The 23848-nt window shown below is 37.7% G+C and overlaps 1 protein-coding gene across 1 annotated transcript; it reads right to left on the reverse strand.

The window, feature by feature from the left end:
- Nucleotides 1-515: 515 nt before the first annotated feature.
- On the reverse strand, nucleotides 516-17331 carry LOC132185238 (class V chitinase-like). The gene is made up of 2 exons (XM_059599038.1): nucleotides 17274-17331; nucleotides 516-1285 (listed from the first exon to the last, which is right to left on the reverse strand). The coding sequence occupies exons 1-2, from the start codon at nucleotides 17329-17331 to the stop codon at nucleotides 516-518; spliced, it is 828 nt and encodes a 275-aa protein (XP_059455021.1).
- Between the last annotated feature and the right edge of the window lie 6517 nt (nucleotides 17332-23848).

Consider the following 23848-nt stretch of genomic DNA (forward strand, 5'->3'; position numbering starts at 1 on the left):
AAACAAAACAACACAATTAAGTCATGATACTTGGCCTTACAACAACGCGCGTACACAAGAAGTAGTGAGTGATGATTGGCCTTATTTGTGGACAATATATATAGATATAGAAGCTAGATAGCTAGCTTCTAATTAAGCACACACGTAGGACATCTGATCATGATTGACCTCATTCGTTTTTCCATGCTTGGGAAGCTGCGATCGAAAATATATTAAGAGTAAAAATTAGGTTTAATTGAAAGAGTAGAAATCCAAAGAGAAGATAATAAAATAATTACCGAGTGTTGAAAGAGTCCAGTAGTCGTAGTCGTCGCCGTCCACATGCCATGCAAAGTAAACAAGCAATTCCTTTTGCTTGGCATATATAACCTTATCAAAGATGATATCCTTACCATCATAACCAATCCACGTCGTTCCAACATAGCAATACTGCGTGACATAGGAGTGATCGATCACCTCTACGCCACTCTTTTCTTTTACAAAAACCTGGATTTGTCGATAAGGTATGGGGTCACTTACTTCAGTCGCAGCTCCATTAGCCAGTGATAATATTTCATGGTTTCCAGAACCCAGCTGCGTCCATGAAATGGAAGACCGAGGACTAATTTGCTGGGCGACACGCCTGCAGTACTGATCCAAGCATTGACGACATCCTCCACGCAAATAATTTGAGGAGAGAGATTTGGATTGTACCATGGAGCAGGCGGTACAGTGGAATTGGCTGAGGAAAGAGGGAGAGGGGTCTTCAAGTCATAGGCCACTACGTTGATCCAGTCCAAGGAATTTTTGATAGCTTCAATGGGATAATACTCTGGGGAGTAGTACACGGCTGCGGTTAGAAGCAGCTCAGGCGCGTCTTCCTTCACGGCAGTTCGCCACTCTGTGACGAGTGCGTCGAGGTTGGTCCCATCATTGGTCGTGTTGGGATACTGCCAGTTGAGGCTAATGCCATCGTACTTGAATCTCGTGGCTACATCAATGGAGATTGCTATGAATGCATCACGGGTAGTACGTTGGCTAGCGATTGTGGCAAAAACGGAAGGATCAATGTCTCCACCGATGGATAAGATGGCTTTAATATCAGAGTTGTTTTTCTTCACGGCTTCGGCGAAGGTTTGAAACTGAGTCTCATACCCGGAAGGAAAGATGAGTTCGTAGGTACCAGTGGAAGTGTTGATCCCTACATCAGCAAAGGCAGCAAAAAGATGGGTGAAAAGCTTGGAATCTATGTTCTCCGGCTGCAACTCACCCTTCCAGTACTGGTATCCGGCATTCACACCAGTTACTAATTATTAAAAAAAAAAAAAAATTAAATTTCAAATATTCTTATTTTTTACATCACATCACATCAATCTTTTTTTTTTTTTATTATTATTATTATTCAAATAAAAATATCAATCCGTACAAATTTTTTATTTTTTCATATTAAAGATTTTTATTTGTTTGTTACATCAACCAATTTTTGCGACAATACCAAGCCACTAAACAGTAACAAGCCGATTCCAGATGGGGCCATTGTTTTGGCCTTGTGAGTTTAAAAGACAGCTACGGTTATGTTGCGGAAAATCATGTTTTTAGTTTAATTTTAATCATGCTGTGGCTTTTTCCGTCTTTAATGTCAACAATAATCGTATCTTAAATTGTTGACATATAGCAAAGCTATTATTGAACTGTACTTTCACTACAAGAAAGTTGTTCATTAGGGGCGACTTATTAGGGGCGACTAAAAAGTCGCCCCTAATACTGAACTATTAGGGGCGACTTTGAAAGTCGTCCCTAATAGTTCAGTATTAGCGTCCACCTAATAGCCGACGCTAATAATGGGTCGAAAATTGCACTATTAGCGTCCACTTTATAGTGGACGCTAATAAGTCGACCCTAATACACGCGCGGGAATTATCCGAGGGGCGGGAAAAATTTAAGCGGCAAAAAAAAAACTTTTAGGGTCCATAATAGTCGACCCTAATAATTAACAAATAGCGTCCACTTAAGTGGACGCTATAAGATGGGAAAAAAAAAAAATTCACAAAAAAGTTCAATAGGGTCGACTTTCATCGTCGACCCTAATAGTTAGTTATTAGGGTCGACAAAAGTCGACCCTAAAGAGTAAGTAGTAAATAAAAAAAAAAAAAAAATTAAAATAGATAATTAATAGCATCCACTATCAGTAGACGCTGAAGATACCTCATTAGGGTCGACTTTAATAGTCGACCCTAATGCTTATGTATTAGGGTCGACAAAAGTCGACCCTAAAGAGTCCGTAGTAAAATAAAAAAAAATTAAAAAAATTAAAATACATGACTAATAGCGTCCACTATAAGTGGACGCTGAAGATACATCATTAGGGTCGACTCTAAAAGTCGACCCTAATGCTTATGTATTAGGGTCGACAAAAGTCGACCCTAAAGAGTCCGTAGTAAAATAAAAAAAAATTAAAAAAATTAAAATAGATGACTAATAGCGTCCACTCTAAGTGGACGCTGAAGATACATCATTAGGGTCGACTCTAAAAGTCGACCCTAATGCTTATGTATTAGGGTCGACTTTTGTCGACCCTAAAGAGTCGGTAGTAAATAAAAAATAAAAAATAAAATTAAAATAGATGACTAATACCGTCCACTCCAAGTGGACGCTGAAGATACCTCATTAGTGTCGACTTTAATAGTCGACCCTAATGCTTATGTATTAGGGTCGACAAAAGTCGACCCTAAAGAGTCCGTAGTAAAATAAAAAAAAAATAATCCATCTGTTATTGCGATCGATCGCACACAATGTGCGATCGATCGCAGTAACAGAATGTTGAAATCCAATATTCGATTACTGCGATCGATCGTAACCATGGTGCGACCGATCGCAACAACAGAAAGTTGGAATCAAACTTTCTGTTATTGCGATCGGTCGCACACAAGGTGCGATCGATCGCAGTAACAGAAAGTTTGATTCCAACTTTCTGTTATTGCAATCGACCGCACCCATGCAGAAAAGCTCAAATATATATATATATTTTATTGCTGCCCAATAACATCTACTAAAATTGTGTATATATATATCACTGCATTATTTAAAATTTTGAAATAAAGTGACACAATATGCACCGTCGATTCCATCCTCCTAAAGAAAGATTTTAAATTGTATATATTTGCCATTTGGTTAGTTGTTACATATGGACTAATTTGAAGAGTTAATTCTCATTTCATAATTCATATTAAATTTTACAGATCTAATAGTGTATATATATTATATGATGAATATATTGATACCTTATGGAAAGATTTTACACTGTTAAATATAACAAAATAAAATCTAAACCGTAAAATAATTCATCTCAGTTTTAAGTGAAAATATATTGATACCTTGCAATTCAAAAACCATCTATGATGTGCAAATACGGGGTCATTCCCATAAGAAAACACAAAAGCAAGTCAAAAGAAACAAAACTAAAGACAAATAAAAGATTAACTTAAAACATACTAAACAAAATAAAAAGGGTAAACTATGGGGTGCCTCCCATGAGCGCTAAGTTTAATGTCTTCAGCCAGACGATAGTCCCTGCTTACTGTTGTCTAGAAGATGATGCTCCTGCAGATGGTGGTGGCAACCGGTTGACAATGGACTGCATCAATTCTTCTAAGGCGCCTAGGCGTTTGTCCATTGATTCGTTATTTTTCCGAGCCTCCTTTCTTTGGCCAGCCAACTCTCTCCGAAGGCCCGCTATTTCTTCACTAACTGAGCGGTTTCGTGCTTCACGAAAAATTCTCGGGGCCTCCTCCTCAGCTGCCTCTGAATCAACTATTGGTTCATCTTCGGCCATTGGCTCGGCCTCATACTCGTCCGCAGCAGCTGCTGGTGCTGGAGCTACCTGGGGCATGTGGGAGAGGCTCTTGTTCCATTGGCGAATGCCAAATATGGGAGTAGTAGTGACTGGTTCATCAGCTGCGGTACCCTTGACGCCTTTCTTCCGGAGGATGTAGGAGATTAAGTATGGGAAAGGCAACCCCCATGAATGTGTGGACCCCGCTCCTCCAACGTGCACCCCATTCCAAAATTTGTAAATTTGCCTCCAACTTATGTCGGGAATGGAGTACCAAGCACCTTTATGGAAGGCGTAGAGTGCTTGAAGAAATTGATCCCGCCTCTGACTTTTGTGCCCCAAGGGAAAAGCATTACGGTGTAATACGGAGTCCACAAACCAAAGCCGTTGAGGTAGCTTGGATCAGCTGGCGGCATTATGGTGGGCATCGGAAAATATCCCTTCGCACATGTCGTCAATAATTTCCGCCACGTAAAAGCTGTCCGATTGGTCAGCAAGTTGTGCGGCTTCTGAAGGTTGCTCATCATTGCATTGAAGGGCAGCAGCAATGTCGGCCCGTGTTATGTCAATAGCTTTGCCTTGCACTTTCGAAGAGAGGGCAGCTATGTTCCTGCAGTCATGATATAGGTGGACATAAAACTCGATCACCAATTTTCTGTAAGCAGTGGGGGTGACCGGCTTGAAAAGCTTCTTTAGCCCCCGTCGCTTGAACTCGGCGACCGCCCATTGAGTCCCCTCAAGATTTTCAAAGTCTTCGCGAATGGCGAAAGTGGTCTCAAATAGCAGCTCCCGTTCCTCAAAAGTGGGCGGGGGAGAAGTGGCTCGGGTATCAGACCCTCGGGAGGACGAAGCTCGAGTTCTTGGCATGATGAGCATGATTGGGGACTTTTGTCGAACACCTGGCGTGCACTAGAGATAGGCAAAATTGCAAAACAACACAACTTCGCTCAAAACCCCCTGCAAAAACATCCAAACCCAACCACAACAAAGCAATGTGGGTGGATGAACACCCACAATTGCAGAAATATGAGAAAAAAAAAAAATTTCGTGAAGGTGCTCGTGGTTGGGGTGTTGATGGGAATGGGGAATGGGGTGTAAAGTACTAGAGGTGGTGAAAAGTACCTGGTATGGTTGCCGGAGAAGACAACCGTGTGGTGGTTGTGTGGTAGAAGTGATTGGCAATGGTGGACGAGTGTTGTGCCGGAGGTGCGTGGACCAAGCCTTGGAGAGGTGTACGGCGCAGTGGGGAGAAGGAAATTTTTGTGGGGGTGGGGGGAAAGTGACCTAAAATAGGTCACGTGGTGTGCTGTCCGAGTGCGATCGATCGCACACCTATTGCGATCGATCGCACTCGGCCAAGGATCCGCGTGTTGATTCTGTGATTGCGATCGATCGCACCCAATGTGCGATCGATCGCAATCACAGAATCACCATACATACATACATATATATATATATATTTATATTTTATGCAATTATTATTTTTTTTAATTTTTATTGCATAATGTACAACAACTTCGATTATGATATGATCAAATGTGAGATCAAACTTGAAACAATTGAAATTGAATGTTTGATTAGACATCCAATTGGTCCAACCTAGTGCATTCGTAAGATCGATCGTGATAACATCAAATAATCGAACAAAATTCAAACAAATTAAATGTTCGATCGAACATTTAATTGAACTCTAAGCATTTTCTATTATATTAGTGCATTACTTAAATTGATCGGGATACAATCAATAAAACTTGACATGATTGAAGGTTCAATCAAACATCTGCTAAAATCAATTCCGATCGATACTATTACATATTAGTTCGATTGATCGCGATAGGATCAATTGTTCGATCAAACATCCGATCGATCATAATGAATTAGTTCGATTGATTGTGATATGATTAAATGATCGATCAAACATCCGATCGATCCTAACGAATTAGTTCGATTGATCGCGATAGGATCAATCGTTCGATCAAACATCCGATCGATCATAATGAATTAGTTCGATTGATCGTGATATGATTAAATGATCCATCAAACATCCGATCGATCCTAATAAATTAGTTCGATTGATCGCAATAGGATCAATCGTTCGATCAAACATCCGATCGATCATAATGAATTAGTTTGATTGATCGTAATATGATTAAATGATCGATCAAACATCCGATCGATCCTAATGAATTAGTTCGATTGATCGCGATAGGATCAATCGTTCGATCAAACATCCGATCGATCATAATGAATTAGTTCGATTGATCGTGATATGATTAAATCATCGATCAAACATCCGATCGATCCTAATGAATTAGTTCGATTGATCGCGATAGGATCAATCGTTCGATCAAACATCCGATCGATCATAATGAATTAGTTCGATTGATCGTGATATGATTAAATGATCGATCAAACATCCGATCGATCCTAATGAATTAGTACGATTGATCGCGATAGGATCAATCGTTCGATCAAACATCCGATCGATCATAATGAATTAGTTCGATTGATCGTGATAGAATCAAATGTCCAATCGATCCTACTGAATTAGTTCGATTGACTGTGGTATGATCAATTGATAAATCAAACTGGATACAATTGAAGGTTCAATCGAACATTCAATTGAACTGTTAGCTTTTTATATTATCTTAGTGCCTTAGTTATATTGATCTTATATTCAATTTGGATTTTGTATTATTTTATAATTAATTATAAGATAAATATCAACTTAATGATCTTTATCATAAAAATTTATTAAACGAAAATTTTTAGTTAATATTATAATAATAAAAACATATTATTAAAGACAAATTTAAAATAAATAAATAAAAAAATTAAAAATTAAAAAATTGGAAGTATATTTTTTGTTTGGAAAAAATATAACAAAGCCACCAAAAGTACCAGTTGTTTGCAATATAACCCTCAAATGTTCAAAAGATACTAAAGTAGCCTCTCGAACTACCAAATTGTATAAAAATGCCACTTATTTTTAATATTCCTAGAATACCCCTATTATTTTAACAAATAAATAATAAAATAATTGAAAAAAAAAACTAAACAATTTTTTTAAAAATACAAGAAAACCAATGGGTGAATAAAAAGAAAAAAAGAAAATGTTTTTTGGAATAAATAATAAATAATTAATCACTGTAGTTTACCTAAATTACAAATTGCTTTATATTGTATTAAAGTAAAATTAAAGGTACAAAATTTGACTTCAGGGAATAAACTGTTTATTTTTTTTAAATATCTAAAGAACCGTACATTTGATTTTACTTTGTTAAAAGAATAGGGGTATTATAAAAATATAACAAAATAAGTAGACTTTTTGATACAATTAAAATAGTTTGACAGGCTACTTTAGTCCGTTATGAACATTGAAGGAATATATTACAAACGGCTCATAGTTTGGAGGATTTTTATTTATATTTTTCTCTTTTTTTTTTTTTTTTTGTAAATAAAATACCCCAAATATTTAGCTGCACAAAAAAGTTTACCAATAGCTAGAGGGCGGTAAACTGGCAGGGGTTCTAAAATTTTCGGAACAAAATTTTCACCAACTCCCACACCTCCCGCCAATCGTCTCTCACTCTCACTCTCACTCTGTCTCTCACTCTCACTCTCACTCTGTCTCTCACTCTCACTCTCTCACTCTCACTCTCTCCCTCCCTCTCTCTCTCTCACTCACTCCACGCAAGTTTCTCTCTCTCCGGCAACTATTTCCGGCACACCTCTCTCACTGCCAGCTCTCACTCCGGCGAACTTAACGCTCTCTTGTAGCTCTCTCAGGTATGAGTTTCTCCTAAACCCTTGCAAACCTTAAATGCCTCTCAATCACTCAAATAGTATCCATGAATTGTGATTTGAAGAAATTAAGTATTTAGGTACTTCCTCTTTTCTTCTCTTTCTAGTTTTTCCCTTATCGAACTAATTGGTTTCATTCAAAAACTGCCGTGGACCCCTAAATTTGGCTAAATGAGTGATTAGTGGGAGGAAATATGAGAGAGCTTTTAATGGGAGCCAGGAATTTAAGACTTGTATTTCATTCCAATTCAAAAAAAAACTTTGACATTTGAGTAAGCCAAAATTAAGCCAAAAGGAAAAGTAAGCCAAAATTATCATGACATTTGAGTTAGATAGAGAAGGTCCGGTATGGGGAAGAAGAGAACAGAACATATAACATCTCGAGAGATGTTTTCTGTGTTAATGTTTTATAAGTGTATATAAAATGTATAGGGATTTTTAGGTGGGTGGTTAAATTAGCTATTTGCCCGGTTGCATGGGTTATAGGTAGATTTTTAGCCTTTAACTCTGGGTGAATAGATATCATATCTATTAGGTGCACATGTACAAATAGATAGTGAAATATGGGCTTTTAATGGGAGCCAGGAAATGTTTCTCATGTGTTACTTTAATTTGTTTTTTGCGCTCTCCATTTTTTCTGTTGATTATTTTTGTATGATTCAATAGAATAGCTTATAGTGAGAAAGTTTTTCCAATTCAGTTGATTAAACTGACATCCGATCTTAGAATATTTGATTTTTGCTCTTCCAATTCAGTTGATTAAACGAATAATATAAAATCTGATTTCTCCTGTTTCTTCAAGATTTTACTCTTTCAAGATTTCATTCTAAATTTACTTTCTTAGTTTGCTATTGAGGCAATTCTTTAGATCCATTTACAAATGTTTCTCTTGCTGTATCGAAGACATGGAAAGGAAATATATGATAATTTCCAAGGATTAGGCTTTGGAGTTTGGATCTTAATATAAATGTGGAAGTGTTTGTTTCTCTTTTGTTATTAAATAATGGATTAAAACATCAATTTCTAAAACTTACTCAACTGCTCAACTGATTTTTTTGTCAAATGCTATGGTTGATGCAACCTATCTTATTTTAACTGAGTCTTTACTTATATTTTGTTCGTTTAGAATTGCACGATCCACAAATCACTTCATTTCATCTTATTTTACCTTGTAAAAAAGGCGCTTCATTTTTAACATTCACAATTTTGTGGTATTATTTTTTAATCTTTGCTTTGAATATGTGTGTGAATCATTAACTAGTCTGGATTTACTAGTAAATGATATAGTATGTAAATCTGGTATAGTATGTAAATCTGTGGATGTATTTCCCTAATAATCTGATGACTGAGTTATTACCCACGGCATCTCTGTCGTTGTGGGCCTTGTTGGCACATATTGGAATCTTTAGTGTGAATGAAGAGAACCATACTATGGGAAATTGGGAATGGCCATTTTCTATGATCCTTGGTATAAATACTATAACATAAAGCACCATGAAAGTGAGTGGAATGAATGCCTTGCTATGTATTTAGATCCTAACAACAAACATTGGATTATGAATGAGGTCGTTGATAGAAAGAAAAAAGAACAAGAGAAGTTTGGTAGGATGAGGTATGGTTAGGCCCCTCTTAAGTAATTTTCCAACAGGGAGAGGCTTTGGACATGCCCAAATATGGGCGCCACATTTGACATTCGGTTGCCCACTTGCCCCCCGATGTCTCTATTTCATATTTGCTATTCAAATAGCTAACCAGCGATATGATATTTAGGATTACTCATTTGTGACCAAAAAAAAAATAAGGCAGAGTAGTGTGTATGATTGTAAGGTTCATGATCTATTTGAATAAGTGAGCTTGAATCCTTAAAATATATATATTGTGAAATTATCCAATCCTTCAATCCTTTCAATCAATTAATTTAATCTCATAATGACTTTTGTATGAGAAGGTCCAGGGTCAAATATTTATAAAAAAAAAAAATTGTGAAGATATTATGTAGTTGTCTAGGGTAATTTTGTCAAATGATGTGCATCGTTTTATAGTTGTCCATTTTAAGGTCCTTAATCTCCATCATTTTGGTTGGAGTTTGGATATTTGACATTTTATGCAGAAAAGCACAAAGCTTCAAATCCAAGCATCAAATCTATAGTGATTGTAGCTAGCTATATATATATGGTTCCTTAATATGATAGAAAGCCTTGTATTTTCCTCATCCCTCATCTTGATAATTTAGCAAAGAAAGAGAAAGAAATAAGCGTTGGCCTTGACTCATCTTGAGCTTTCAAACTTCCAAGTGATGAGAGATTGAAAGCATTGTTAAAAGCTGGAAATCCAGATCATCACAAGTTGGAAATACAGGCTACAATGAAGTTTTTTCCTTTTGTTTTTTATGGCATTGAACGCCTATCTGCGATCGATCGCATCAGGCCTGCGATCGATCGCAGAGTACTCTGATTCTCAGTTTGAGCTTCTGATCCTGCGATCGATCCTGCGATCGATCGCAGTTTGCTCTGATTCTCACATTGAGCTTCTGATCCTGCGATCGATCGCAGTTTGCTCTGATTCTCACCTTGAGCTTCTGGTACTATGATCGATCCTGAGATCGATCGCACGTGCCCTGCGCTCGATCCCCTAAGGACAAGCTTTAACATATATAAACACATATAATTTTGTGGTTCCATTAAACCTATCTCCTTCTCTTGTGGTTGTATTAAACCTTGCTTCTTCTCTTATTACTTTTAGATTAGTATTAAGTCTTATTCTTATATTAAGATTATGTTATTACTTTTCTACTTCACATCTACTTCTGTTATCAAAGTTGGTATGGATTATGATTGTATTGTCTTTCCTATTTAAGTTCAATAAGGAAGCAGCACAGTAAAATTGAAACAAGACAACATTCTATAATAAATATCAAACCTAACAACAATACTAAAAAAATGTAAAACTGTTATTGAGCTAACCTAGTAAATAAATTACAAATAGAAATTTGTTCTAAACTAGTAACCCACTTCTAGAATATTTTGTTAGGTAACATCGCATTGAGCTAGCATCATTTCGTGTATATTTGTTCTAAACTAGTAACCCACTTCTAGAATTCTCTCATTACCCATGCTCCTTTTAAACTTTCCCTCCCTTAATATTTGAGAACAGACCTCCCATTTAATTCTATTAATTCAATTCTTAAGAATCTGATCTTCTAATTCCCTTGTGTGCGTACATGTACGTAAGGAATAACCTTTAATAGGGACATCAATATGGATAGGAGTTGGATGCGGGAAAGTACTCGATGTTCAGAGCGATTTCAAAAAGGTGTGGAAGAATTCATGGGAATGGCAGTTAAATGAGTTGATTCGCATGATATGACAAAGTGTCCATGCCGTGATTGTGCAAATCGATATTATTCTCATATTAGCGAGGTGAAGGGTCACTTGTATATGAATGGATTTACTCCGACGTACACTAGATGGATATTTCACGGGGAAGAAGATCATTTTAGGGAAAACACTTCTACAAACATGCACACACATACAAGTGAAATAATGGAGGAGGTTGATGCAGTTGAAGAATTGTTAGACGATGTATGTATGAGGACATTTGTTGATGCTAACATCGGAGAATCCTCTACTTCACAGGGCCCCACGGCTGATAATTACGAACAAACAAGCTCCTTCTACCAATTTTGGGAAGATGGTTTACGAGAACTTTATCCAGGCTGCAAGAAATTTACACAAATTTCTTTTATACTGAAGATGCTTCATATAAAGGCGTTTGATATGATGATTGACTTGATAAAGACAGCCCTCCCAGATGGAGAGACATTGCCACGCTCGTATAGAGAAGCAATACAGTTTAGGCGACACTTGGGATTCGGTTACGATAAGATACACGCATGCAAGAATGGTTGTGTGCTTTTTTGGCAAGAACATGCAGACAAAGTGGTATGCCCAAAGTGCAACAATTCAAGATGGATTGATGGCAAAGGCAGAAAAAGTAATATTCCTCAAAAGGTCTTACGGTATTTTCCAATAAAATCGAGGTTACAACGGTTGTTTATGACAAAAGAAATGGCCAAGGAAATGCGGTGGCACAAAGAAGGTCGAGAAGATGATGGCAATACTCTCAGACACCCCGCTGATTCTATTGTATGGAAAGAGTTTGATAAAAGACATGAGTGGTTTGCAAGTGATTCCCGCAACGTGCAGCTTGGCTTAGCAAGTGATGGTTTCAACCCATATGGTAATATGAGTACAACATATAGCATATGGGCAGTAATGTTAACGGTGTACAATCTCCCTCCGTGGATGTGTATGAAGAGTCCAAATTTGATGTTGCCCCTTATTATCCCAGGGCCTTCAGATCCTAGAAAGAATATTGATGTATATTTGCGGCCATTGGTTGATGACTTGAAAGATTTATGGAATGAAGGCATACGCGTGTACGATGCATCAAAGAAAGAGACATTTCAATTGCATGTGACATTACTATGAACTATAAATGATTTTTCCGCATACGGAAAATTATCTGGGTGGTCTACAATTGGAAAACTTGCATGTCCAGTATGTAATAAGGATACATCGTTCAGGTATTTGAAGTATGGGCATAAGGTGTGCTTCATGTGTCATCGTCGGTGGCTTCCTCAAGAGCATCCATGGCGCAAAAAAGGAGATTTGTTCGATGGTACAGAGGAGCATAGATTGCAACCTGAAGAATTGTCTGGAAGTCAATTGTTGAAACAGCTAAGAGATGCTGAGGGTTTGCAATTTGGAAAAACAAGCGGGAGAAAGAGAAAGTACACAGATGTTGTGTTGAATTGGAACAAGAGAAGTATTTTCTTTGAGTTACCTTACTGGTCAAGCTTGAAACTACGTCATAATTTAGATGTAATGCATATTGAGAAGAACATATGTGAAAGTATCTTAGGTACGTTGATGAATATCGATGGGAAGACCAAAGACACAGTCAAGGCACGAAGAGATTTACAGTTGATGGGTATACGTAAAGAATTGCATGTGCAGCCAAATGGTGAAACTTATAGGATGCCACTTGCGAAGTACACCTTGACAAGAGATGAGAAGAAGAGTTTATGTGAGTGGTTGAAAGGTGTTAAATTTCCTGATGGGTGTGTATCTAACATTGGTCGATGTGTGAACAAGCTTCCTGGTAAAATTTCGGGTATGAAAAGCCACGATTGTCATGTCTTCTTACAGTGCTTGCTTCTTGTTGCAATTCGAAATTTCTCTACGTCGGAAATACGAACAACATTGACCGAGTTCAGTACATTTTTTACGCAGTTATGTGCACGGACGTTGAAAGTTGATATCTTAAAACAAATGAAAGTCGACATTGTAATAATTTTATGCAAAATGGAAAAAATATTTCCGCCAGCTTTTTTTGATGTTATGATCCATCTAGCACTTCATTTACCTCGGGAGGCCGGGCTTGCTGGTCCCGTACAAAACCGTTGGATGTATCCGTTCGAAAGAGAACTTGGAAGATATAAGAAGTGGACGCGTAACAAAGCGCGTCCAGAGGGGTCTATTGTCGAGTGTTACTTAGCTGAGGAGAGCTTGACCTTCTGTTCCAGGTATCTTCGGGGGATTGAGACAAGATGGAACCTTCAATGGAGAAATGTTGACGTTGATGTTGTAGAAATGAGCCAGCGCTTGGATGTGTTCTCCCAACGAGTTCGGCCGTTAGGAGCAGCTAAATTAGTAACACTGGATGCTAATGATTTTGGTAGGGCACGATGGTATGTTCTTACCAACTGTAACGAAACGGCCTCATATTTGGAGTAAGTTTAGTAATGGTCTTTGTGTTTTACCTGTTACGACATGTTATAATTTTAGCGTTGATGATCATTTACCAATACGTTTATTTTTCATGCAGTGAACATTATAATATGATCAAAAGAGAAGGCGGCCGTGACATTGATAAAAAGCATGAGGCTAACTTTGAACGTTGGTTCCATAAACGTTTATACAATAATGGGCGTATTGCAGACAATGGCTCAAAACAATTATATGATCTTGCATGCGGGCCTGATCGTCATGTTAGATCATATAGAGGTTGCATCGTGAATGGAGTTAGGTACCACACGAAAGAATGTGCAAAAACTCGTACTACCCAGAACAGTGGTGTTTCTGTTTCAGGTGAGGACGAAACCTCAATAACAGAGTATTATGATGAGTTAAAAAATATTCTAGAGTTACGTTACCCTGGCCAAAATCTCGTGTACTTGTTTGAGTGCGATAGGTGGGACATTGGGAGTGCAACAGGAGTACGAATGGACCAAGGCTTCACGATTGTGAATACTTCTCGTAAATGGTGTGAATCCGACCCGTTCATCTTAACATGTCAAGCTTCACAAGTGTTTTACTTGGATGATCCCAAATTGGGTGGTAATTGGAAAGTGGTGCATAAGTGGATCAATAGAGACATCTATGATATTCCAATAGTACAAAAGGGAGATAATACAGAAGATGACCAAAGACTCAGTGATGACGTATACCAAGAAGGTGAATGTGTTGGGGGTAATATGGTCTTTGTTGATGAAGCAAATGTTGAAGCCTCCACTCAATTACGTAGAGATGATGCGACAATAGCAATTGATGAATTATATATTCAACTTGATGCAAGCATGTTTGCCAACGATAACTTGCCGGACGAGGACCATTATACAAACTTGGATGAGGAAGAGGAGTTATGTAGCGACAACGATATAGACTCTGAACACGAAGAGGACTCTGAACACGAAGAGGACTCTGAACACGAACAATCATCTTCAAGTAACAGTGCTACAGATTCTGAATATGAATCTGATGATGAAATGTGTTGAACACATAAGCTCAAATTTGGTGTAAGTACAAAGTGTATTAGCATATTTAATGAAATTGATGCTCTCTCTCTCTGTCTCTGTCTCTCTCTCTCTCTCTCTATATATATATATATATATATATATATATATATATATTGTGGTGTTTTTTTTTTTTTTTTTTACTAGCATGATTATTGTATGTTTGTCAAAAATATTGAACATGCTATATGGTTATAAATTGACTAATATAATTTTGTGGTTTTTGACTTGTTAACAGATTGATCATAACAATGACAACAACAGGACGCAAACGTGTTCCAGCAGCACGAGGCCGAGGCCGAGGCCAAGGTCAAGGTCGGGGCCTTATTGACGAGCATGAGAGTCCGACTCTCAATTCTGGGTTTGGTGATACAGATATGCAAGTGTCGCCCTCGCCCCCCTCCTCCTCGAGTAAGCGGATGGGCATCCTTCGCACGAGTCTAATAATCCTATTCACTCAGTGGCAGGATTGGATTCACAGGGAGCCGCCCCTACTGCATCTTGTAAGTATGACAGATTGGGGCATGATAAGCGTCGAATGTTGCACATTCAAGCCCCTTAATTTACATATGTTAATTCCTTAGCATTGTTATTTGTTTGATTTTGTTTTATTTTTGTGTTTTCAGGTTATAAATCAAGATGCAATTAATTCCATTGATTTTGGGCTTAAAAGCACACTTTTAGAAGACCTAGAAGATATGGTTAAACTTAACCAATCATGGTTAAGTTTAAATCAAATAAAGAAAATGATTAATTCGGAATTTCTCAAATTGGAGTCAAAATCGGATTGGATTCAAATTTGGATTCTGCATATGTTTCGGTATTTTAGCCATAACTTTCAGCTAAAATATCCGATTGAGGTGATTCAAGCGGCACTGGAAAGCTGACTCAAATTTCTACAAATCATTGTGAAATAGCATTTTCCTAATTCGGAGCGCCGCATTGCCAAAATTGCCCCGCAAGATAGGAACGTAATTCTGGGCGAATCCTATTCCGATTTGAACTTAGGTTTTCTTTATCGTAATTAGACTTGGACTTAAATCTCCGAAATTTCTAGGTTTCCTAGGGCTTCTAGGACTGGCTTGCTCCCTATAAATAGACCCTTAACCTTCAAGAGAAGGTGTGCTTAGTTTTAGATACAAAAATCTTCTTGAAGGCTTGACAAGTTGAAGAGGAGATAATCCATGGCAGGAGGCCATCCTAGCACCCCGATGAGCGGCTAATTCTGTAATAGGGTGTTGATGTAGCCCTATCCAAGCACAATGGTTTGATTGTATTTACTTTCTAGATTTTCAATTTATGCATGTTGATTGTATAACTCTGAGGATTGCTACAATTGATTTATGTTCTTAATTATTAAATGCAATTGTTCTTAAATTCCAATATCAATATTTGTGAAATTCTTCTCTTTTCTTAGAAAGTATTTTACTTTTATTGAAATCAAATCATTCTTGTTTTCTGTGATTATGAGGATGATGGTTATACAATGGGTTTAATTGACATATGATCAATAGGATTTGATAGGCCATGCCTAGGGAAGACGGATTGTACTACACCCTAGTTTAGTGTAATTTAGGTAGACAGTCCGTGCCAACCGAAGATGGGTTACACTTATTCATTGATTGTATGTATCCTGTTAAAGAATTTGATAATTTATACCTAGGGAAGACGGGTCGTACCGCATCTTAGTGGTTAGGTGGACGATCCGTGCCAACCGAAGATAGATTATGCTTATTCTTTAATAAGGTAGTTTCTTGTTTATTTATAACATGCATAGAATGAATTTATGGGATTAATTATGATTAACCATTGTTGTGCGGATAGAGGTGAAGTCAATACCCTACTCTCTCTCTCTTATTTTAAATCTCTTTTATTTTCATGCACTTTAGTTTTTAAGCAAATCAAATCAAAACCCCTTTTAATTAAGTTAACTTTGATCTTTTAATTTTGATAATTAAACCCTTGCAGTCCTTGAGGTTCGACACCCTCTCTATAGCCGTATCCTACAAAGATTCGTCCTATTGCGAGTGGTTATTTTTATAATTGATATTTTTGATCACAAAAATACCACATCAATTTTTGGCGCCGTTGCCGTGGACTGCTTAACGGTTTTATTGTCACAATTTAAGGATTGATTTTAGCTTAATAATTCATTTTTCTGCTAATTTTAATTATGTTTGTGTTTTGTTTTTGTTTTATTTTAGAATTTGCAAACAGGTCCGTAGCTGCCTTCACTGTGACTGCGATCGAGCGCAGGTCGCGTGCGATCGAGCGCATGTACGCACTCCACCTTTTGCGCTCGATCCCTCCACTCCTGTGCTCACACCTATCTGCGGCAGTAGGCTCGAGCGTACTCTGCCATGCGATCGAGCGCATTAGCAGTAGTCGGCTTCCAAATTTCCAGGGCACCTAAAGGCCGTTTGTGAGTTTTTATTTTTATTTTTCTGTTGTTATTTTATGTTAATTATATTAGTTTAGTTCATGTGGGGAGGCATTCCAACACCCCATGGACCATGTTCATATTGCTATAGTCCTTATCATCATATTAGAAATTGTCCTACAGCGGGACAATTTTCTAATTATTCTTATGAGCATATGAACAGACCGTTCTCTAGACCGGGGAATGGCCATTATTCTGATTCCTATAGCCCGGCGTGGAGCAACCAGTCTAATCTATCGTGGCAAACTCAAGCTCCTGGGAATTATGCTCCACAACGTCATGAACTGTACCATCAGGCATATCCTCAATTCAATGGTCAATCCTATTCTCCTCCATATCAAGCAAGTCCACAACAGATATACCAAACCGAACCACCTCCTCCGATGGGTTCTGACTTTCAAGAATATCAAGAAGAGCCATCTCCCATCTACTGGCCTTCACAACAACAATACCAGGCCGCACCACCTCCCTCAGATTCTAATTTTGAGGCTCGGATACTAAAAATGTTAAGTGAGCTAACGGGTGAGATAAAGTAGACGGTGAAATCTCAACAGGAACTTTATACTCCTCAATTCTTCGCCGAGATAGACGCCAGGATGGAAGCTCATGTTGAACAAATCATCAACCACCTCAATAGGATGGAAGAAGAAGAGCTTCAAAGTCACCCGGTGGCCATTCTGATGAAAACTACATGGAGGAAGAGAGTACTTTGTGTCATGAGCAAGCTATCACCACATTGAGGAGTGGAGAGGTGGTCGGAAACCACGTGGAAGAAAGGAAGGAGGAGCCAAAGGAGGAGCAAATTGAGGTCCCACAGGATCTACATCGGGAAAAAAGCAAGGAAGCGAGCACTGAGGCTTCTTCACCATCACCTCCTATTCCTGAGATGCCATATGAGCCTCGAGCCCCTATTCAAGGTAATCTGAAATCTTCATTTTTAGGGACAGATGACACTATCCCGGTCATTATTTCTTATGACTTACCAAGAGGCCAGGTGGGTAGTCTGTTAGGGCAGTTAGACGAGGAAAAAGAGACCATCGAGGTAGAAAAACTCCCCAAGTATTCTCCCCATTTTATTCCAATTCATGATCCCTTTTCGGATGAGAAATTGTTTGGAAATACTCAGAAGGATCTACCTCGATATGCTGACATATGGAATTACCTATTTGTGGGTAAAATTTATTCTCTTTGGTCTAAGAGAAGAAAAGATTGGTGCTTCAAGTTTAAACTTAAGGGTCAGAGAACACTGCGTACATCAAGGATATGGATTCCGTTGACTTGGCAGATTCCATATATTTTGACTAGATGAGTCAGTTTCATAGGATCGAGTGCAGGCCCTGTGTACTTGAACCTCACTTCACCAGGGTACATGATCTCCATCCAGGTTTATTTTATCCATTGTTGCTTCATTATTTGATTATATTTTTACAACAATGTGTGCACTTGATTGGTATTTGGTTGGAGTATCACTTTGTTTTTCAGGGACAAGTGTGCTTCAATTCAAGTTTGGGGGTGTGCAATAAGCCATGCTATTTCAAACAGTTCGTCCATCTCTCGGGTAAATTCTTTCCATATTATACGCACATTGGGGACAATGTGTAATTTAAGTTTGGGGGTATGGGGGGCACTTTACACACACTTTGTCCCAGTTTTATTTTATTTTTATTTGTGACAAATAAAAAGAAAATGAATATATGCATGTTCATGTTTGTCTTAAAATTTTGGTTGATCATAAAAATTGTGATTTGATTTCATTGGCGAGCTTAAAATTTTGAACACATGATCTGATAATTGAATTTTTTTTTAGTTTGGTTACTTGCTTAGGACAGTTGAAAATCCACATGTTTAATCTAATCTTACACAAGCACATTAGCACATAATTTGTGTGGTATGACATGAAGTCTGATGTGTGTGTTTCTATATCTTGGGTGAAACTGGAAGATTTATTAGATGGATACTTTGGCATATACATATGTGATAAAAAAAAAATTAAAAAAAAAAAAGAAAAAGAAATCATTGATAAGCTTTTCACTAAGTAACTGGGCCTCTTGTCTCAAAGCATTGAGTATTCACGTCAAAAGGTGAAAAATTTTGATTTGATTGATGTGATGGTTAGTTTGGTTTCGTAGCCTTTTTGACTCGAGTTAGTAAGTCCTAGGGGTGTCTCTACACCTAATGCCCTAAAACCATCTGGTTTGGGAGTCATTGACCTAACACTCGTTACATGGGTCAATTAGAAAGCTTAAGGGAATCGAACATTGTACAACCTGACGAAAAAGGAAAAAGAAAAAAAAAAAAAATGCCATTGTTGTTCTTCCTAATAGGGATTTCAGTGAACTTTGAGATATAGAGACATTGCACATTGGAAATACTTGGAAGCTTCATATTTATGTGCTAGTTCACCTTACATTGTTTTGAACTTGTGATACCTTAGCATGTCTTTTGTAAGTAATTAAATTCTAAAATTCCAATTCATTGTGAAGATGGAGTTTATCTTTTTAAGCTTGCTAATGAATGAAAAATCATGGTTTTGAGTGATACCTTAAGTTTTGGATAATATGAACACTTGCATGATGTTTGTGGGTATCATTCCTAGAAAACCCTCACGAGACTTCACTCGTCCTCTAGGGAATGCCTAGGGGTTTAAAAGACTTGTTGCATATGCTAAATGCAATTGTACATCCCACGAAAGATGGACTTATCTTTTTGTTTTTCAGTTTATTTTCTGTTTTGTATTGCTAAGGGACTAGCAATATGTAAGTTTGGAGGTGTGATAAGCGTCGAATGTTGCACATTCAAGCCCCTTAATTTACATATGTTAATTCCTTAGCATTGTTATTTGTTTGATTTTGTTTTGTTTTTGTGTTTTCAGGTTATAAATCAAGATGTAATTAATTCAATTGATTTTGGGCTTAAAAGCACACTCTGAGAAGACCTAGAAGATATGGTTAAACTTAACCAATCATGGTTAAGTTTAAATCAAATAAAGAAAATGATTAATTCGGAATTTCTCAAATTGGAGTCAAAATCGGATTGGATTCAATTTTGGATTCTGCATATGTCTCGGTATTTTGGCCATAACTTTCAGCTCAAATATCCGATTGAGGTGATTCAAGCGGCACTGGAAAGCTAACTCAAATTTCTACAAATCATTGTGAAATAGCATTTTCCTAATTCGGAGCGCCGCATTGCCAAAATTGCCCCGCAAGATAGGAACGCAATTCTGGGCGAATCCTATTCCGATTTGGACTTAGGTTTTCTTTATCCTAATTGGACTTGGACTTAAATCTCCGAAATTTCTAGGTTTCCTAGGGCTTCTAGGACTGGCTTGCTCCCTATAAATAGACCCTTAACCTTCAAGAGAAGGTGTGCTTAGTTTTAGATACAAAAATCTTCTTGGAGGCTTGACAAGTTGAAGAGGAGATAATCCATGGCAGGAGGCCATCCTAGCACCCCGATGAGCGGCTAATTCTGTAATAGGGTGTTGATGTAGCCCTATCCAAGCACAATGGTTTGATTGTATTTATTTCTAGATTTTCAATTTATGCATGTTGATTGTATAACCCTGAGGATTGCTACAATTGATTTATGTTCTTAATTATTAAATGCAATTGTTCTTAAATTTCAATATCAATATTTGTGAAATTCTTCTCTTGTCTTAGAAAGTATTTTACTTTTATTGAAATCAAATCATTCTTGTTTTCTGTGATTATGAGGATGATGGTTATACAATGGGTTTAATTGACATATGATCAATAGGATTTGATAGGCCATGCCTAGGGAAGACGGATTGTACTACACCCTAGTTTAGTGTAATTTAGGTAGACAGTCCGTGCCAACCGAAGATGGGTTACACTTATTCATTGATTGTATGTATCCTGTTATAGAATTTGATAATTTATACCTAGGGAAGACGGGTCGTACCGCGTCTTAGTGGTTAGGTGGACGATCCGTGCCAACCGAAGATAGATTATGCTTATTCTTTAATAAGGTAGTTTCTTGTTTATTTATAACATGCATAGAATGAATTTATGGGATTAATTATGATTAACCATTGTTGTGCGGATAGAGGTGAAGACAATACCCTACTCTCTCTCTCTTATTTTAAATCTCTTTTATTTTCATGCACTTTAGTTTTTAAGCAAATCAAATCAAAACCCTTTTAATTAAGTTAACTTTGATCTTTTAATTTTGATAATTAAACCCTTGCAGTCCTTGAGGTTCGACACCCTCTCTATAGCCGTATCCTACAAAGATTCGTCCTATTGCGAGTGGTTATTTTTATAATTGATATTTTTTATCACAAAAATACCACATCAGGGCAGCAGCTTGGTTGGAGAAGAAGGAGCAACGCTCACGTGCTGGAAACGTAGGGGTGTGTCCACGGTATGCTGGTTGGCCTCTAGAGTACGACTTCTGCGTGGTATGCTCGAGCAGGTAGAAAAATTGGCAGAAGCCATGTGCATCTCAGCCATGGATAGGTTGTGTTGAATTCGCATCTCATGAGCCAATAGATTGCCATATATTTCATCAATAGTGAGAGGATCTACCCGTGTGGTAACAGAAGTTACAAAAGGATCGTAATCAGATCCGAGCTCAGCAAGAAGGAATGATACGCTCTCAAAATCGTTCAATGGTTGTCCGGCAGCAGCTAGAGTATCACTGAGGTTTTTGATCTTCTAGAAATACTCAATAATAGAAGAGTTACCTTTCTTAGATGTAGCAAGTTGATAATGGATATGCATGATTCAACCACGGGACTGCGAAGCGAACATGGAGATCAAGGCATTCCAAAGTGCACGGGCAGTAGCACATCCTACGGCATGCACCACGCAGGGTTCGGTGAGGGTCGAGATCAACACACTTACGATCATCTGATCCTTCTGGACCCACTGCATGAAATCAGGATTGACCATGGTGGCTGGCGCATCTGCTTGTGGTGCTGGTATTAGGGATCGTTTGTTGCGGTGGTGGATTGGTCCCACTGCATGAAATCGGGATTGACCATGGTGGTTGGCGCATCTATTGCGGTGCTGGTAATGGGGATCATTTGCTAGAATATTTCTACGTAAGAATGCTTTGAATTACTTACCACTCTTGGTGGTTTGTATTGATATTTATAATAATGCAAATAACCTAGTTACAATCAAACTAAGATACAAATAGATAAGAGATAATTACTAAAAGAGAAGAAATAAGAGATTAGTGTAGAGAATGAATTCTAATTATAGATAATAACTTATTGGGTTTATCTACAGTTTGTTATTATCTTGAGTGTGAGAGTCCCATACAATTTCAAACTATTATGTGTTCTAACAACCATCGATTACTAAAAGTATGTTTGACATTGTATTTGGGAAATAGAGTTTTTTAGCAAAAGCCTTATTTTGGCCATTTTTAGAGTAAAAAAGTCAAATAAGTACTTTTATAATTTTTTACCAAACATGCTAACTTTTGTTTTGCACAACTTTTTAGGTATTAAAAGTACTTTTTAAACTCTCGAATGCAATCCCAAACAAACTCTAAGCATAGACCTAGATTCACAATGAATTTTTCCTTGTTTTGGCGTTGACATGCATGATTCTTCCCTTCAACCAACTATAAATATATGCATTCCTACTAAAACCTTCGATCAAGCTTAATAGTCTCTTTTCCACTTGTAGCTCTTGAGCATTGATGGGGAATATATATATCCTATTTTATATAATAGGCCACCATGAGGAAGGTATTAGAATCCAACCCAATCAAATTTCAATTCAAAGTTATCGTATTAAGTATTAGGCATCAGGGCAAATCAATCCTCTTGTACATGGTCCACTACTCCACCCATAAATGACAACAAAGAATGGAGCAAAAAATTGTACGGTTCATTGAGCAATCCGAGCAACAAAGATAAGAAGTGATTGAGATGTCGTCGGTGATCAATATGAAGTTTGATTGTCTCTCTGAGAACGTTCATCACAACCAAAATTAGCGAAAGTGGCTTCAACTCACCATCACTGCGGCGTGCTAGGGCACTTTTTGGATTTGTTGATTTGGGCTCGGGTTCTTGTTAGGATGGACACTCACACCCAATACTTGCGTCAGCCCCTCATATCAATAGCTATGGGGGCACCAAGGCTTGCAGTTAGATGGATGGATGCTCGAGCACTCACAATGAGAGGTGAGGAGGTATCAGCAAGCAATTCAAAAGAACAATATATATAGCCAAGATATATGGCATAACAAGTGAGAATTTCGATAGATAATTCTAGATCTTGAGTCTATCAAAGATCTAAGAATTCTTTTCAAAATGATACAGTCTATCTAAGGTTTGAATGAAAATATGAAAAAAGCTCAACTCTGAGGCTTCTTATTAAACAAAACTAAAAAAATAAAAATCAAAAATCAAAAGCTCTATTCTTGAGGCTATAAATCATGTATTTATAGGCCCCCAACCCTAAACCTAAAAGCAAAACGAAATAGAGACGGAATTGAAATTCTATGAGGCCCGTCCGGATGGGACATACCCCTGTCTGGACGGGCACTAAAAAGGTGTGTAAATTAAACATAAGTATGTCCGGACAGGGCCACAAGCTTTCCCGAGACTTCATTGTCGATGGCATGTTCGGATAGGCTGGATCCCTGTCCTGACACAGATTCTAGAGACTTCCATTTAGGCCCCATGTCCCATCCCTCTTTATGAAATCCCTAGATGATTGTAAAAGAATAAATTCTATCATTTCTCATTCTCAACCCCCTAAGATTAACCTTGTCCTCAAAGTTAAAAATCAGGAAACTGGCTTTTGAGTGAATGAGCAACTTCTCATGTAGCATCTTCTTTTGGCAGGGGCCTATATCCATTGAACAAAAATTGATTGTGTTATTTTCCCTTTACACAAATGGTTCATTAGTTTTGTATCCCTCATTAGTTTCATATCCCACAAAGTATCAATTG

Source organism: Corylus avellana, chromosome ca6 (genome assembly GCF_901000735.1).
Source record: "Corylus avellana chromosome ca6, CavTom2PMs-1.0".
Taxonomy (NCBI): Eukaryota; Viridiplantae; Streptophyta; class Magnoliopsida; order Fagales; family Betulaceae; genus Corylus; species Corylus avellana.

Coding starts and splice junctions, on each gene's coding strand:
- LOC132185238 (XM_059599038.1), bottom strand. CDS start 17,331: ATGGCTCTTCTTGATATTCTTGAAAGTCAGAACCCATCGGAGGAGGTG. Junction 1,286..17,273: donor GGAGGAGGTGGTTCGGTTTG/GTATATCTGTTG, acceptor TTTAATAATTAG/TAACTGGTGTGAATGCCGGA.